At 46.0% G+C, this 14918-nt stretch overlaps 3 protein-coding genes across 4 annotated transcripts; 2 read left to right on the top strand and 1 right to left on the bottom strand.

The window, feature by feature from the left end:
• The first annotated feature begins 19 nt into the window (after positions 1-19).
• Mdp1 (magnesium dependent phosphatase 1) lies at positions 20-4497 on the top strand. 2 transcript variants are annotated; one of them, XR_003580420.2, is made up of 7 exons: positions 20-1086; positions 1199-1259; positions 1332-1442; positions 1788-1895; positions 1984-2069; positions 2250-2412; positions 4413-4497. XR_003580420.2 is itself a non-coding variant. In XM_027920013.2 (6 exons), exons 1-6 carry the CDS (start codon positions 1050-1052, stop codon positions 2280-2282), a joined length of 477 nt encoding a protein of 158 aa, XP_027775814.1. In that variant the 5' UTR covers positions 20-1049; the 3' UTR covers positions 2283-2399. The 2 variants fall into 2 exon arrangements, 1 of the variants encoding a protein (XP_027775814.1); XM_027920013.2 differs by lacking the exon at positions 4413-4497 and having other exon boundaries at positions 1984-2110; positions 2250-2399.
• On the top strand, positions 2496-6463 carry Chmp4a (charged multivesicular body protein 4A). Its single transcript, XM_027920011.3, has 6 exons — positions 2496-2941; positions 4413-4562; positions 4649-4826; positions 5323-5437; positions 5606-5741; positions 6157-6463. The coding sequence occupies exons 1-6, from the start codon at positions 2797-2799 to the stop codon at positions 6210-6212; spliced, it is 780 nt and encodes a 259-aa protein (XP_027775812.2). The 5' UTR covers positions 2496-2796; the 3' UTR covers positions 6213-6463.
• Positions 6464-7228: 765 nt separating this feature from the next.
• Tssk4 (testis specific serine kinase 4) lies at positions 7229-12762 on the bottom strand. Its single transcript, XM_027920103.2, has 4 exons — positions 9225-12762; positions 8661-8875; positions 7921-8314; positions 7229-7501 (listed from the first exon to the last, which is right to left on the bottom strand). Exons 1-4 carry the CDS (start codon positions 9444-9446, stop codon positions 7316-7318), a joined length of 1017 nt encoding a protein of 338 aa, XP_027775904.1. The 5' UTR covers positions 9447-12762; the 3' UTR covers positions 7229-7315.
• Between the last annotated feature and the right edge of the window lie 2156 nt (positions 12763-14918).

Genomic DNA, 14918 nt, shown 5'->3' with positions numbered 1-14918 from the left:
GTTTAAGGAGCAGTACCATGAAGAGCTGGTGCCCTTAGAGGGATTATCACACTCTAGGAAAGCCCACTCAGGTGTATGTTGGTGAGGCTGGTTCATGAGAGCCACTTCTTGCCACCTATTTCCAACTCCATGTAAGTGACTTTGTGTTGGTGGAAATTCGCCCTGATAGGAATAATTATAGAAACTGGCATGTTAGTTCCTTTCCACAACCTGGTTGTTGCACATCTGTTAACATACTACTGAAGTGAATAGTAGTAGCCAGGAGAAAAGGTTTTCTCACACTGTGGCTCTGACTCTACATTTGTACCTAGTTGGAGAAAGCCTGAAGGGCTTTACAGACCTTACATTCTTTTTGTTTATTTATTTATGTTTTAGATGAGCCTCTAAAAGTGAGCCTCTTGCTTCAGCCACCTGAATAGCTAGAACTCTAGGCGTGCACCACTGTACGTGGCAACAGACACTACACCCTTCTCCTTGCCTGTGTCTTTGAGTGTGCTTATGAACTTAGTCCAATATCTGTATAGTTATTGTTCTTCCCATTTCCATGGTTCTATCCTCAGTCTCTGACTACTTGCTCTCTAAAGGTGGAACGAATCAAGAAGCTCTGCGACAGCCAAAGACTCTGAGTTAGAAACTATCAATAGGCCAATGTAGAGAAAGGTTGAGAAGGAGTGATAAGCTGGGATGGGATATTCAGTCTCGGTAAGGTAAAAGGGCTGGTGTTTTTAGAAGAAAGGATTTCCCTTCCTTGGCTTCTCTAGTGAAAACTGGTTGGAGTGAAAAAGTTAAGGGGAAGATGCCTGTGGCTAGTGCCTTAGACGATTCCCACCCCTATATCTCCGGTCACTTTGGTGCGGGGCTGCAGGCCTTTCCCCGTGCCGCAGCAGAAGGCGCTCTTGCGCGATCGCCATTCTGGCTGCGGGAGCTCAGCGACGCTCTAGTCTCTTTTCTCTGTGGCATCCCGGCGGCTTCTTTGGCCTCTGCAGCATTGCGGGTTCTCCGGCAGGGGAGAAAACGCCAACTTGGCACGCAGCCTCCGGGACCGAGGCATGGCACGGCTCCCGAAGCTCGCAGTCTTTGATCTGGGTGAGGAACGGGCAAGAATAGTTTCGTAGGGCATGCTCCTTTTCCCTCGCCAGCGGTAAGCCGACTCCTTGCGCACCCCAAGGCTGAACCTCCCTCGCTCTTCCTCTCGTAGATTACACGCTGTGGCCTTTTTGGGTCGACACGCACGTAGACCCCCCATTCCACAAGAGCAGGTGAGGCAGGGTATCGGAGGACTAGGCGAGTTGCGACGCCGCCGGAGCTGAGTGTTTTCTCATCCTCTCTAGTGATGGAACTGTCCGGGATAGTCGGGGCCAGAACATTCGGTTGTACCCGGAGGTGTCTAAGGTCCTAGAACGGTTACAGGACCTTGGGGTGCCCGTCGCAGCGGCTTCCCGGTAAGAAGAGGGAGTAACAACAATCCCTGTAAATGCTGAAGGATGCATGCACGGGGAAACATTTCACATAACCGCTTGAGTACTAAAATTTAGGGGGTGCAAATTTCAGATTATGTGCATATTTTTCCTAATTGTACATCCTCCTGTGCATTTTGGTTACTAAACGTGGGCTAACCGCCAGCTATGGTCAAACAGAAGTCTGTGGAGTTGAATGAGGGCAGAGGAAGCCTAGCCTTCCTGGAAAAACAGCAAAGTGGTTTCCCCCTGGTTATATTTAACTTTGCTTGCAGTTCTTCAATACTTGGCCTTTCACTCTCCTATCCCATCTATTATACCTTTCTGCAGGACAGGTGAGATAGAAGGGGCGAACCAACTACTGGAGCTCTTTGACCTTGTTAGATATTTTGCTCATCGGGAAATTTATCCAGGCAGCAAAGTCACACACTTTGAGAGGTAGGTGGAAATAAGGGTAGGAGCCAGCAGGGAGAGTACCAGAGAGGCCAAGATTCCAGCTTGGTTACCCCTGCTCTTTCTTGCACAGGTTGCAGCAGAAGACTGGGGTTTCTTTCGCCCAGATGATCTTCTTCGATGATGAGAAGCGAAATATTGTAGATGTTGGTAAACTGGGTATGAGCAATGAGGAGAGCCATTTGGGGAATGAGAAGAAAGTAAGAAAGTGTTCCTAAGAGGGTATTAGGTAGTTATGTGCAGGGTGGATGGTCTGCATGACAGGTGACACCCACAAAAGGTGAGTAATAATGGAAAGGCCTAAAAAAGCTGATGAAATGTGACTTATTTTCCTTATAGGTGTTCTCTGCATTCACATTCAGAATGGAATGAGTCTTCAAACCCTAGCCCAAGGGTTAGAAACATTCACTAACTCTCAAGCTGGGCACTGAGGTCCAGCCCTGAGGATGAGCCTCATTTGAAGCCTAAAATGGAAAGGAAACGGAGAAGGCATTTTTTTCAGGTGCATTTGCAATTTATTAAAGTGTATCTATGTGTGGGTTGTTTTTATTTTTCTAGTGTGTGAACTGGGGCTGGTTGTCGACCTGAGGTGCCCAGAGTGGAGTGTGAGACAGGTTCTGCCATATAGATTGTGGCAGCCCAAAGGTTGTGACTCCTTCATTCTGGAACCCATCCCCACGCCATTTACTGAGGGGCCTGAAGAATTTTCCCACTACCCCAATGGTGGGTGCTATTATGCTGTACGTTCCCTTCCACGGAACAAAACCAGTTTTAGAAACAAAACCAGTTGTAGTAGAAAGTGAAGCGGCCGCTTTAAGAGGAGCGCGTCAACCTGGGGATGGTGGCCCTGGTCACATGACAGCAGTGGTCTCCTTTGCGCTTGTTGATGATGTCGCCGCGGCGCCTTAAGGAGGGATTGGCCAAGGCCGGCCTACTCTCCAGGAGCGAGGCGGAAGTGCCGGGCACGCGGAGGGGCGGAGGCGGGAGAGGCGAGGACGCAATGAGTGGGCTCGGCAGACTCTTCGGGAGGGGTGAGATTGGGCCGCCTAGAGATGCTGGTCGGAGTGGGGGGTGGGGGCGACCGCGGCGCCCCGCCGGGGAAAAACCTCAGGAGTCAGGCGGACCGAAGACACCAGCCCGAGTTGAAGCCAGACTCATCTCTGGTGCCAATAGGCCCCGCCTAGTCTGGGCGCCTTGCTCCCTCCCGCTTGTCTTCCAGGATCCCTAAGTCTTGAGCTTGTGGTCAAGGAGAGGGGCCGTGAGTGGAGAGCATGGCGACTGAGCTGGTTCCCACCGCACAGGCTAGGGGTTACTAATTTCCAGCAGCCTCTATCCAGTCCTTTCCAAAATACTGATGGTTACTTAGCTGGGCAGTCGAGACCTAAGGTGAAAGACTACCTTCTGGAAGCTCATGTCAAGGGGAACACAGGCCATTTGTGTAGTATAGCAACTCAATAATAGACATTCCTAAAACACTAGGGAAGCACAGAAGTAGGTGTCGGCGGTGTTCCACCAGGCTAGCAGTTTGCTATGTGGAGTACTCCAGAAGTGGTAACAAGCATCACAAAACATAGGCAGGAGAGAGATATATGGGGGAAAAGTTTTGCCTGCCGTAGTGTACGTGATTAGAAGAGGAGAGAAAAGTAAAGGGAAGGCCTTCGGTCTCCCTAGAAAGTTTTGGATTTTGTCCTGTAGGTAATGGAGAGTAGGGAAGGATTTTGCCCAGAGAAAGGTGTCAGATTTCTATTTGGGAAAATGAGTGTTGTATAGAAGATGAAGGGAGAAACTATTCTTTTTTTCCCTCTAGCCTTTTGTACTTCATTTAGTTTGATATTGTGGGATTAAGATCTTTGGCATCTCCTAGGACAGCAAATGAAAATAGTGGTTGTTAAAAGTGACTGGAGGGGCTGGGGCTGAGGCTCAGTGGTAGAGCGCTTGCTTAGCATGTGTGAGGCACTGGATTCAATCCTCAACACTACATAAAAATAAATAAATAAAGGTATTTAAAAAAAAGTGACTGGAGTCAGTTGAGTGCAGTGGTGTAGGCCTGTAGTCCTAGCTACTCAAGAGGCCGAAGCAGGAAGATCATAAGTTCCAGGCTAGCTTTGACAACTTAAACCCTGTCTTGAAATAAAAAATAAAAAGAGCTGGGGATCTAGCTCAGTGGTACAGCACTCTGAGCTCAATCCCCAGTACCGCCAAAAGGGGTGGTGGTAGCTGGAAATTACTTCAAAGAGCAAAAAGAGTATTGGCTTTCAAAGTCATTGTGCCACATTTTGGATTCCTCCTAAACTTCTTCTTGTGATTTTAGACAAAATAAAAAATAAAAAATAACACCTTTGTGCCTGTTTTCAGATTTTTAAAGTGAAGATAGTATACTCATTGTAGATAATCATTTAGAGATTAAGAGTCAAGTGCCTGGCACATACTGTGCACTCAACAATTGGTGGGTAATATTTTTCTTTTACACAACATGGGTCTGTGTTGCACTGGACTCTTCAGGGAAGAAGGAAAAGGGGCCAACCCCTGAAGAAGCAATACAGAAACTGAAGGAGACTGAGAAGATACTGATCAAAAAACAGGAGTTTCTGGAACAGAAGATTCAGCAGGAGCTACAAACAGCCAAGAAGCATGGGACCAAGAACAAAAGAGGTAATAAGGGAAAGGAGCCACTGGGGAGGGCCCAGGTGGGAATCGGGTATTTCTGACTCTGATGTTCAGGATGTGGGCTGGGTCAGCTGCCCTGCAGGCTTTGCGGAGAAAGAAAAGATTGGAACAGCAGTTGGCACAAACCGATGGAACATTATCCACCCTGGAGTTTCAGCGTGAAGCGATTGAGAATGCCACCACCAATGCAGAAGTGCTTCGTACTATGGAGGTTGCTGCTCAAGGCATGAAAAAAGCCTACCAGGACATGTAGGTACGGGGCAGAGGAGGAGAGTACCTATACACTGGGAAGGATGGTTTGGGATTATACTTTCAAGGTTTTTTTGGTTTTGGTAACACTGGGGATTGAACTCAGGACCTTCCACATGTGAGGCAAGCACTTTACCACAGAGCTACACCCACAACTTAACACTTTCAACTTTAAAGCCTTTCAGAATATGAACTTGTGTAAACTTGTAATAAGAAGACCTGTCTGCCTCCTTGATTCCTTCAAGAAAGATCCTGTTGCTGGGCCATTCATTCTAGGGAGAAAAGATGATTTCTTTAATTTTTAAAGATCATTAGCACAGCCTGTACTTTCCATTGTGGCTTTTTGCTGTTCCTTGGCCCAGACTTGATTCTACCTTTTTTCCTGCCATCAATTTATTAGTATGAGGCCACAAGACAGAAGGGTTTCATTCATGTGATATAAGGAATTCGGGGTAGGGGTCTTGCCTGATTTCTTCACTGTACATCTTGTTCTCAGGGACATTGACAAGGTGGATGAATTGATGGCTGATATCACAGAACAACAGGAACTGGCCCAGCAGATCTCAGATGCCATTTCTCGGCCTGTGGGCTTTGGAGATGATGTGGATGAGGTAATGGGGGGTGAGGGGTCAGGGACTATTAGAGAAGCTGAGACTGGCCAGAATGAATGCCCAAGAGAAGCTCTTGGGGCAGATTTGGAAGGGAATTTCAAAAGTGATCTGTTTGAAAGTTGAAATTTCTTTTCTTGGTCTTTAACTTTTCTGTCATCCCATATCCAGGATGAATTATTGGAAGAGCTAGAGGAACTAGAGCAGGAGAAATTGGCCCAGGGGTTGTTAAATGTGGGCAATGAGGAAGAAGAACCCCCAGTCAAATTGCCTAGTGTACCTTCTACACATCTGCCTGCAGGGCCAGGTAACCAGGACTATTTGTTGTCTGGAAGACTTGATGATGTGGGGAGATATGGGGTAAGACTGTTCCCCATCCATCCTGCCACATATGCAGGTTGTTGACTGTGTAATAGCATCTGACTAAAAGGGAGTGTGGATGAAATCCAGAATCCAACCTGTGCTCCACTCAGTGGAGTACTGCAAGCTGTGTACCCTGCTTTAGGGATGCAAATGCTGGGAACAGAAGGAAGCTTTTTCTAATTTGCATTAAGGTGCTGTGGGAATGAGTAGCAGCCTCAAAAGCAGGACTACACACCTTTAGGTTCTTTGCTGGGGAGACACACTTCAGTAGGCTCCAGGGTTCACAGTAGGGCATAGCTAGAAGTTACTGAGGCTTTAACATTTCTCCTTTCTTTTTCTGGGTGTCCTTGTCCTCAAAGCTCCCAAAGAGGATGAAGATGAAGAATTAAAACAGTTGGCTGAGTGGGTATCCTAAGTCTGGGTTTGTCCTCCTCCTGCTGCCTTCATTGGTCCCTTTTCCTTAAGTGCCAAATGCCAAGCTAAAGAAGCACAGCTTTTTTGGGAGGTCTTGCTGATGTGGTAGTATGCCTGTATGAGAAAGGGACCTGTTGCCCTTCCATCCCTGGCTGAACGCTGAAGGATCTTGCTGCAGGGACCCCTGGGCTCCATTCTCTTTGATAGCAGTTACAGTGCCCTTGATATCAATAAAATTGGGTAGATGGATCACCAGTGTCTATACTCTCTCACGTACACTTGAAACTCTTCTCTGTCTTAAAGCTGTTTTAAGCACTGAACATGTGAACAATGAGTCATGAGAAGGGGTTGGAACATAGAACAAATGGGTGTTTCTAAATCTCAACATGTATTCTAGGGAAATAACTTTACCTTTGAAGTTGGTTTATCCTAAAGGTGCCTAGTGTTGAGGGTAAGCAAACTTCCATGGATCCATCTCTAGTGTTAACTGCTTTTCTCAGTCATGACTTCCCCATTTTCCTTTGCAAAGCACATTTCAAGGACAGGGAGGGAGAATACAGGGATAGATAGAGCAACTAGCTTTCCTTTATCTAGAACTCACTAGTTCTTAGCTTTCATAACGAGAAGACTTGGTGTGACTTGAAGACTCTTATCACTTCTATGTCTGGGAGCAACAGTACAAGGAGTCCTGACTACCTGGTATTATTTCAATAGTAGTTAAGGTGGCACTGAAGGAAGGAGGAGCCAAAGTACTAAATATGGCCTAATACTCATTTGTGAAAGAACATACAATGCTATCATTTTGGACTATAGATAGGTAGAACTATAAAGTAGAGCTTTTGTCCCACTTCTTGAACATTAAGTGCATACTTAATTGGGTATTAATCTGAGTATCTGACACCCCCCCCCACACACACACACCCACCACCCCCATGAACTGCATCGAATTATTGTTGACCTACACAAGTGTCAAGATTATTGGTTACAGGATCTGGCCAGAAAATCCACCCTAACTGATGAAACTGTCAGAATTAGATTTATTTTTGGTATAAAAGCCCCAGACCCTCCTACTTTGCTCCTCTCAGCACCTTGCCTTAGTTATTTTCAGCTCCTGCCTTCCAAAGACTGGCGACGACGATTACTGTTGTTGGGGGACTGGCACACAGCCTCAAGTAACCTGATCTCATATGTGGGTTGCTCAGGCTGGAATTTGACCACCCAGGGATCCTTGAGGATGTCCAGGATGGTGGCACGCTTGGTAGCTGGGCGTAGCATCCGGAGGACCAGGTTCTATGGCAGAGGAGAGAGAGGTCTTGGCTGAGCTTGCCCCCCATTGTGCCACACAGGCAATGAGCAGTTGGACCTAAGAAAGAAGCAAGATAGCCCATCACACCACTCTGGTGAAAGGGGGTATAGCCCTGCTTTTATGCTAGAGAGTCAGACATTTTCTGCAAGAGAAGGGAAGAATTGGGGTAGGATGGGGGAATCTCTTGCATAATCCCCTTCTGGCCTAAAGGAATAGAAGCTGGAACCACTTTATCAAGCATCTGTTTGGAGCCCAGTGGTAGACCCTTTAAGCCCTCCCCACTATATATTTAAGAGTGTGAGATAACCCAGTTGGAAGAGCCTTCCCCAGGATTGGAAGGCCTAGGTTCACTCTTCCCTGTGGGTCATCCCTAAGGCCTCAGCCCTCCTGGGGGAGCCAGCACCTTGCACTCCTGGGAGACGGTGCAGTTAGATGGGAAAGTGACCTCCTTCTGAGTCTCTTTCAGCAGCTTCTTGAGATTGGTGTCATCAAAGGGCAGATGGGCGACCACTAGAGTGTAGAGGATGACGCCCATGCTCCAGGTGTCAGACAGGAAAGGATTGTAGGGCAAGCCTAGCAAGATCTCCGGGCAGGCATAAGCAAAGCTGCCACAGTAGGTCTGGCTGAGGTGGGAAAATAAGTTCACTTGGCGGTAAGAAGAGCTACTACGCACAGGCTGGTTAGAAGGCACCATCTTGGAGAAGCCGAAGTCCGATATCTTCACATTCTCCCGCTTGTCCAGCAACAGGTTCTCCAACTTTAAATCCCTACTAGCAGCAGAAAGGCTGGGGGTCAGGCTGGGGAGAGGGCTTAGTATTAGACTGGGAGCTGAAGGGCCAGGGGTCAGAGGCAAAGTGGGAGGTATAGACCATTATGGGAGCACAAGGTAGTAAGGAAGGCCATGGAGCTGTGAGCAGAGCCTAAAGGAAGAGAGAGAGGATGGTACCTCAGGACCACTGGGAGTGTGAATACAGTGGGTACTTTACAAATATCCTTGACCAGTGATTAACAGAATGGATGAATGGGCCTAGATGTTGAGGAGAGGTTAAGGGAAGGAAAAAAAAAAAAGAGCAGCAAATGGGTGATATGCATAAAACCCCCTTGGGATCCCAAAGGCCGCAGTCTGGGTGGCTATGCCCTCACCGGTGCACGATGCCCTTGCTGTGCAGGTAGGCGATACCCAGGGTCAGCTGGGAGAACCACTTGCCAGCAAGGGGCTCAGAGCAGGCCCCAAAGCGCTGGATCCATTCAAGAACATCACCACCTTGAGCCAGCTCCAAAACGATGTACACTCGGGATGTTGTCTCAATGGCCTGATAGAAGTTGATGAGGTACTTGTGCCGCAAGACTTTCATTACCTGACCCCAGAAGAGGGAACCATCAAACCTGGGAAAGGAGAACCCTGCCTATACTCCCAACCCTCTCCTACCTTCCTGCTGCAACTTACTTAGAACTCCACAACAGAATCAATCCCTCAACTCCAGAGCACTGGTGGACTGTGAGTAAACCCTATTTTGCATTTTTACTTACTGGGAGGCTGGAGGCAAGTGGGCAGATGGGAAAGAGTTTGAATATATATTAAGGAATTTTCCCAGTTGCTTAGATGTTCAGATCTGATTTGGGGGTTTTGGGCTCTACCTGCTCCTAGTCATACCCCTTTTAAGAAATCTCAAGTCATTTAGTTATGAGTTTCCAGCCCTTTCTGACCTGTATCTCGCGGGGCAGGAACTTGTTAAGATAGTCTTCAGAGGCCTTCTTCTTTGAGATAATCTTGACAGCCACCATGACCTTCTGCTTTGTGTAGTAAGCCTCATACACAGTCCCATAGGAGCCATTGCCTATGACCTTGCCCACCTCATAACCATACTCTTCCATGACAGAGCGATAGGCTGCGGTGGGTGGTGCTGACTCCATGGTGTCTCCCTTCATGATTTTGGGTTTGCTTAAAGTAAGGAGTTTTGCTACTTAAGATGCCTCTGTCTATTCAGAGGCCAACACCTTGAGCCATTGATGGCTAAGGGACCAAAATCAAGTTGAGACTTTGAATGCTTGCATATATAGTCACACAAGTCTGGGATGCTGGGCTCAATCCTCCACTAAGAACTTGGAGTGGGAAAGAACAGAGAAGCAATTCTTTTTGTCTCCACTGGCTGTTGTTACTTCTTCTGTTACGGAACTTCCTAAGATCCCAAGTTCTGTACACATCACAATCCACTTTCTATCCATGATCACTGGCCACAAAGCTTGAGAATGTGTGGTTTGGAACATATTCATTCATAAAGGCATGTTCTGCAATCTGGTGAGACTCCCCCACAGAGACTCCCCATTACTTCAGATTTACTGAGCACTTTCTATGAACACTAAATTAATCAATAAGGTCAAGAGCAACCCTATGTACCTAGACTTTATAATTCAGCAAGACATACACGAGCATATTATGAAGAACTACTAGGTGTTAAAGCTCATTCCAGGATTTTTTTTTTTTTTTTTTTTAAATCGGGAATTGTACACAGGGGGCTTAACCACTAAGCCATATCCTCAGCACCCCCCACCCACCGCCGTGTTTCTAAATTTTATTTTACAGATAGGGTCTCACTGATTTTCCGAGGCTGGCTTTGAACACCTAATCCTCCTGCCTCAGCCTCCTGAATTGCTGGGATTATAGGCCTGCACCACCATGTCTCGCTCATTCTAGAAACTTGACACTGAAAGGCATTCTTGCTTTTCAGGACCCTAAATTTTCTAGTTTTCTTCTCATGCTTCTGGTCATTCCTTCCACAGGAGCCTCATCTATCTTTTTTTTCCCCCTCACAGTGCTGAGGGTTGCACCCAAGGCTTTGTACATATTAGGCAAACAATCTACCACTGAGCTACAGCTCCTCCATCTATTCCTTAATCGTATCCCAAGCCCAATTATCTCAGATCTCCACTTCCTTTCTTAAGGATCTCATCCCCTCCCAAGGCTTCAATTACCATGTTTATGCTGACTGCTCCTAATCTCATCTGCACCTCAGATATCTCTGTGGTTTTGGATACAGTGCCCACTTGCCTACTAGACATCACAGATATCAGGCACCTCAAACTCATCATGCACAAAACTGAACTTCTTATTTTCATCTCTGACTTTTCCTTTCTGTAAGTTCTACACTAGTTGTCTTTAGACACACAAATGTCATCCCAGATTCCCCTGCTGCTTTGGTCCCTACATCCAATCTATCACCAAGTCCTGTCACTCAAACCTCCTAAATATATCAACAATGTACTCATGGTTCTCCAAGTCCACCATTCCTCCCTTACTTCAAGCCTCAATCATTCAACTGATTATCCTAGCAAGTCTCTGCTCCCCTAAGTCTGTCTATTCACTGAAGTCCATGGGATAAATCTGATTTTCTTCCCATTTAGAACAATTCAATGTCTTCTTATTCACCTCAGGATTGTTTCTTTTCTTTCTTTCTTTTTTTTTTCCATTTGGCTTTAGGATAAACCTGCCCACTTCTCCAACTTTTATTTTTGGTACTGCATACTAAGGATTAAACCTAGGGATGCTTTACTACTGAGTTATATCCTCAGTCCTTTTTATTTTTGAGACAGGGTCTCACTATGTTGCTGAGACTGGCCTCAAACTTTCCTTCCTTAGTCTCCCAAGTCACTCGATTAAAGACATGCACACCTCACTTAGTGCTCCAACTTTCATCTTTTAACGCACACATAACAATGTGCCAACCAAACAGAACTGCTTTTCCATCTTTGTTCTGTTTGCCTAGAAAACTCCTATTCTTCTTTCACTAAGTTTGGGATTTTTTTTTTTTGGTCTTGCTTAGTGGTAGTGGGTGGAGGCTGAAGTCCAGAGCCTTGTGTATGCTTGGCAGGACAATTCCCACTGCCCTTTCCTAATGAGATAGGTTCACTAAGTTGCCCAGGTTGGTCTCAAACTACTGTCTCAGCCTCCTGACCAGCTGTGACTATGGTGTGGAGCTGTTTTTAGGAAGCCTTTATTGACAGCTCAAGGTTAAGTTAGTTCTGGGTATGCTCACAGCTCTGATACTTTCACTGTCACAGCACCCAAAGAGTATGCAAAACTGATTTTCTTGTTTGTATCTCCTATGAGGCTAAGCAGGGAGTCCGGTGATGCAAAGAAAGTTGAAGTCAGAGGTTTGAAAAGAATGAATTGTAGAGAATGGAAAGGACCTGGTTTAGAAATGAACAGTGACTGGTTAGCAATGAAAGTCCAAGCGAGGCTGGAAAATAAAACTTAGAGACATACAACAATGTTGAGATTCTTTTAGCATCTTAGCTGTAGGTGCTTGAATACTGGTGGATAATTCAATCTAAGATTACAGTTTTGTTTGGCAACTAAAATGAAATAATGGTAGAGGCACCAAGAGCACAGGCAAGAATGTGGTCACAATAATGGAATGTGGAATCTACACTATATAGGTAAGGAAGACAAGCTAGAAACAGACCAAAAGGGCAGAAGGATAGGTTGCAGGTCTCAGTGGAATGGAAGAACAAGTTTGGTGGAAATGACAGTGAGGAGGACAGGAGGCTGTAGTCCCAGGTTCTTTGGATTTAAGATGGGAGGGGTGGACAGGAAAGAGCAAGGATTTAGTCTCATGTCTTCCATCCCCCAAAACAAAACAAAAAGAACAGATTATGCCACAGGCTACTGGTAAAATTCCCCTACTGACAGTCTGACCCTGCTGGCAGTATAGTTCCAAAGTTCTGCTGGAAGTCAGCTCTACATCCTCAATCTATCAAGGAACACCAATGGTAAGAAAGCCTGTCTTTTGCTCCCACAAAACTGGTCCCTGGATAGATAGGTACCTTAGTGATAGCTCTAGTCCCTCACGTGTTTAGGGAGTAAAACAGTTCACTCAAGGAGCATGTATTAAGCTGCCTAGTATATATGAAAACATTGCTAGATCCTGAAGATACAAAAACAGATATATCAGTCTCCTTTGAGGAGTTAGCAATTAACAAGGGATTTTATATAAATAAAATGACGGTACAGAGAGATGAATTGCTATGAACAAACCTGGAAGGAGAGGGGAAAGAAGGCTTTATAGAGATGGTGTTGTTTGTACTGCCCCCCAAAAAAAGTTCTCCAGGCAGGTAAATAGGAAATGGTAGATTGGGCAGTCTATGTAGGAAGAACAATATGAGGCCTGCAGGCTTGAGAGAACACCATGTTCAGGATTTGAACTCAAGTACAGGACAGAACTCCAGAAAGGGACTATACCTTAAGAAATTCTTTCCCTCCCTCCCTCCCTCCCTTCCCCTTAAGAAATTCTTTCTTTCTTTCTCTCTCTCTCTTTTCTTTCTTATCTATCTATCTAATCTCAGAACTAGAATACAGGTCTGAGAGGGTTCATATGTTAAGCTATTTACACTTTATCTCATATACTCAGGGTCAAATCTTGTTGTGCATCAAGATTGGAGCTTGTTCAAAAAAATAAAAAAGCTGACATATAGCAAGCCCTCCCCTGAGATCCAGATTTTTAAAGATCCTTCCAGTAGCAGTGTGAAAAATGATCCAAGGGAGAGTGACCACACTAACAAGATGGCTGTTACAGTAACTGAGGTGAGAGAGGATGGAGCTCTTTCCAAAGAAATGGTGGAAAGCAAGTATTGGAAGATATTTGGGCAATAAGTAGAGGGAATTTAATGACACTGATATTTGGGAGAATTGAGATCAAGGTCCTATTTCTGGTTTGAGACACCAGGTAGTTGTGATGATTTCAACTGGACCAATGGTGAATGCCCATAATCCTAGTTGTCAGGAGGCTGAGGCAGGAGGATCATGAGTTCAAAGCCAGCCTCAGCAACTTATCAAGGCCTTAAGCAACTCAGGGAGACCCTGTAGCAAAATAAGGTATTTAAAAAAGATTATTTCCAAGTTACTGTAAGTTGCTTTTGGGGGGGGGGGGGGCGGGTACTGGTGCTTTATCAACTGAGCTACATTACCTAGACTTTTTTATTTTTATTTCTTAATTTAGGACAGGGTCCTGCAAAATTTCTGAGGCTGGCCTCAAATTTGGGCCCAGCTTATAAATTACTTTTGTAGTTACAAAAATCATTCATTATTGAGTCTGTTCCGTGCTGCACATCTGTAGTCCCAGTTCCTCAGGCCGCTGAGGCCCGGAGGATCACTTGAGCCCCAAGTTCCAGGCCAGAATGGGAAACATAGCAAGACCCCTTTGGGGGGTGGGGAAAGAATGACAAGAAAAATCATAGTCTAATAAACTCAAACCCCTACTTCCTGAAACTTCACCTGTTTATAGGGAGAAAGGCTGAGTCAGAGAGAGCAATGACAGAGGTGGGTAAATAAAGGAATTCTGAGGCTTGAAGCCTCTTAGGATTTTTCACAGTACTTCTTTCCCTAGGGAGAGAGAACTTTAAGTCAACTTCCATACAAGTTATTCCCAGGTAGCCAAGCATAAGTCATTGCCTAGAGGTCGGACTTCCGGAAATAACTCCCCTGACTGCAGAGCCCATTTAAAAATAGCTGAGACAAGCAGGTCCTAATTACATGCCTGTAATTACGGTTGGGGGCTGAGGCAGGAGGATCACAAGATCTAGACCTGTATGGGCAACCTAGCGAGATCCTGTCTCAAAATAAGATAAAATAAAAAGGACTGGGGCTGTAGTTCAGTGGTAGAGCATGGGGAATGGGGGTTACATCCCAGTACTAAGAACAAAAGCTGAGGCAGACAATGACAAAGTTTTTCAAAATAATAAGCATACAAAATTAAGAGAATCCCAAATAATAAACCCAGAGCATGTATCTAGAGATCTAAGCACAAACGTATCTAGAGAGACGAAAAGTCAACCAGATTCTTTACCTCCAATTAAAAACCCTATAAGCAGCCCAACTCGCCGATGGAAGTGAGACACCCTATCTCCGCGTGCCTCTGCACCTGACCCGGCTCCGGCCTACTTATCGCCAGGTACTGAATAGTCGTCGTACGGCCAGGGAAGCCTCCAGCAGCTTTGGGAAAACACTTCAAATATTTATCATTCTTACGCGGAGCCACTGTTGATAGATGGAAGGAATGAGGATATTCAGGCGTAGTACCCTTGAATGAGACCGAAGTGCAAATCCTCACCCAGCTTGGGTTGGGGGCCACCAACCGCCTCCCAGGGCTCGCCCCGGCAGTCCCATTGGTTCAGCCCGCAAACGCTTCAGGGCGTCCACTGGACGGGGACTCAGCCACCGCCAATGCTCCATTTCAGGCCTCCGACCGCTCAAGCCAAAGGTGGGCGCTACCTGCCCGGGCTCTCGCGCCCTAAATCTTCCTGGGGACAGGCGGACGGCGACTCTTATCCCGAAAGGATGTTGCATGCTAACTACCAGGTCTTGGTAGAATGCAGTCCGCGAAACAAACGCACAGCAAGAGACCC

This window comes from Marmota flaviventris, chromosome 2 (genome assembly GCF_047511675.1).
Source record: "Marmota flaviventris isolate mMarFla1 chromosome 2, mMarFla1.hap1, whole genome shotgun sequence".
In the NCBI taxonomy this organism is placed as follows: domain Eukaryota; kingdom Metazoa; phylum Chordata; class Mammalia; order Rodentia; family Sciuridae; genus Marmota; species Marmota flaviventris.
This window is presented reverse-complemented; position numbering and strand designations above follow the sequence as displayed.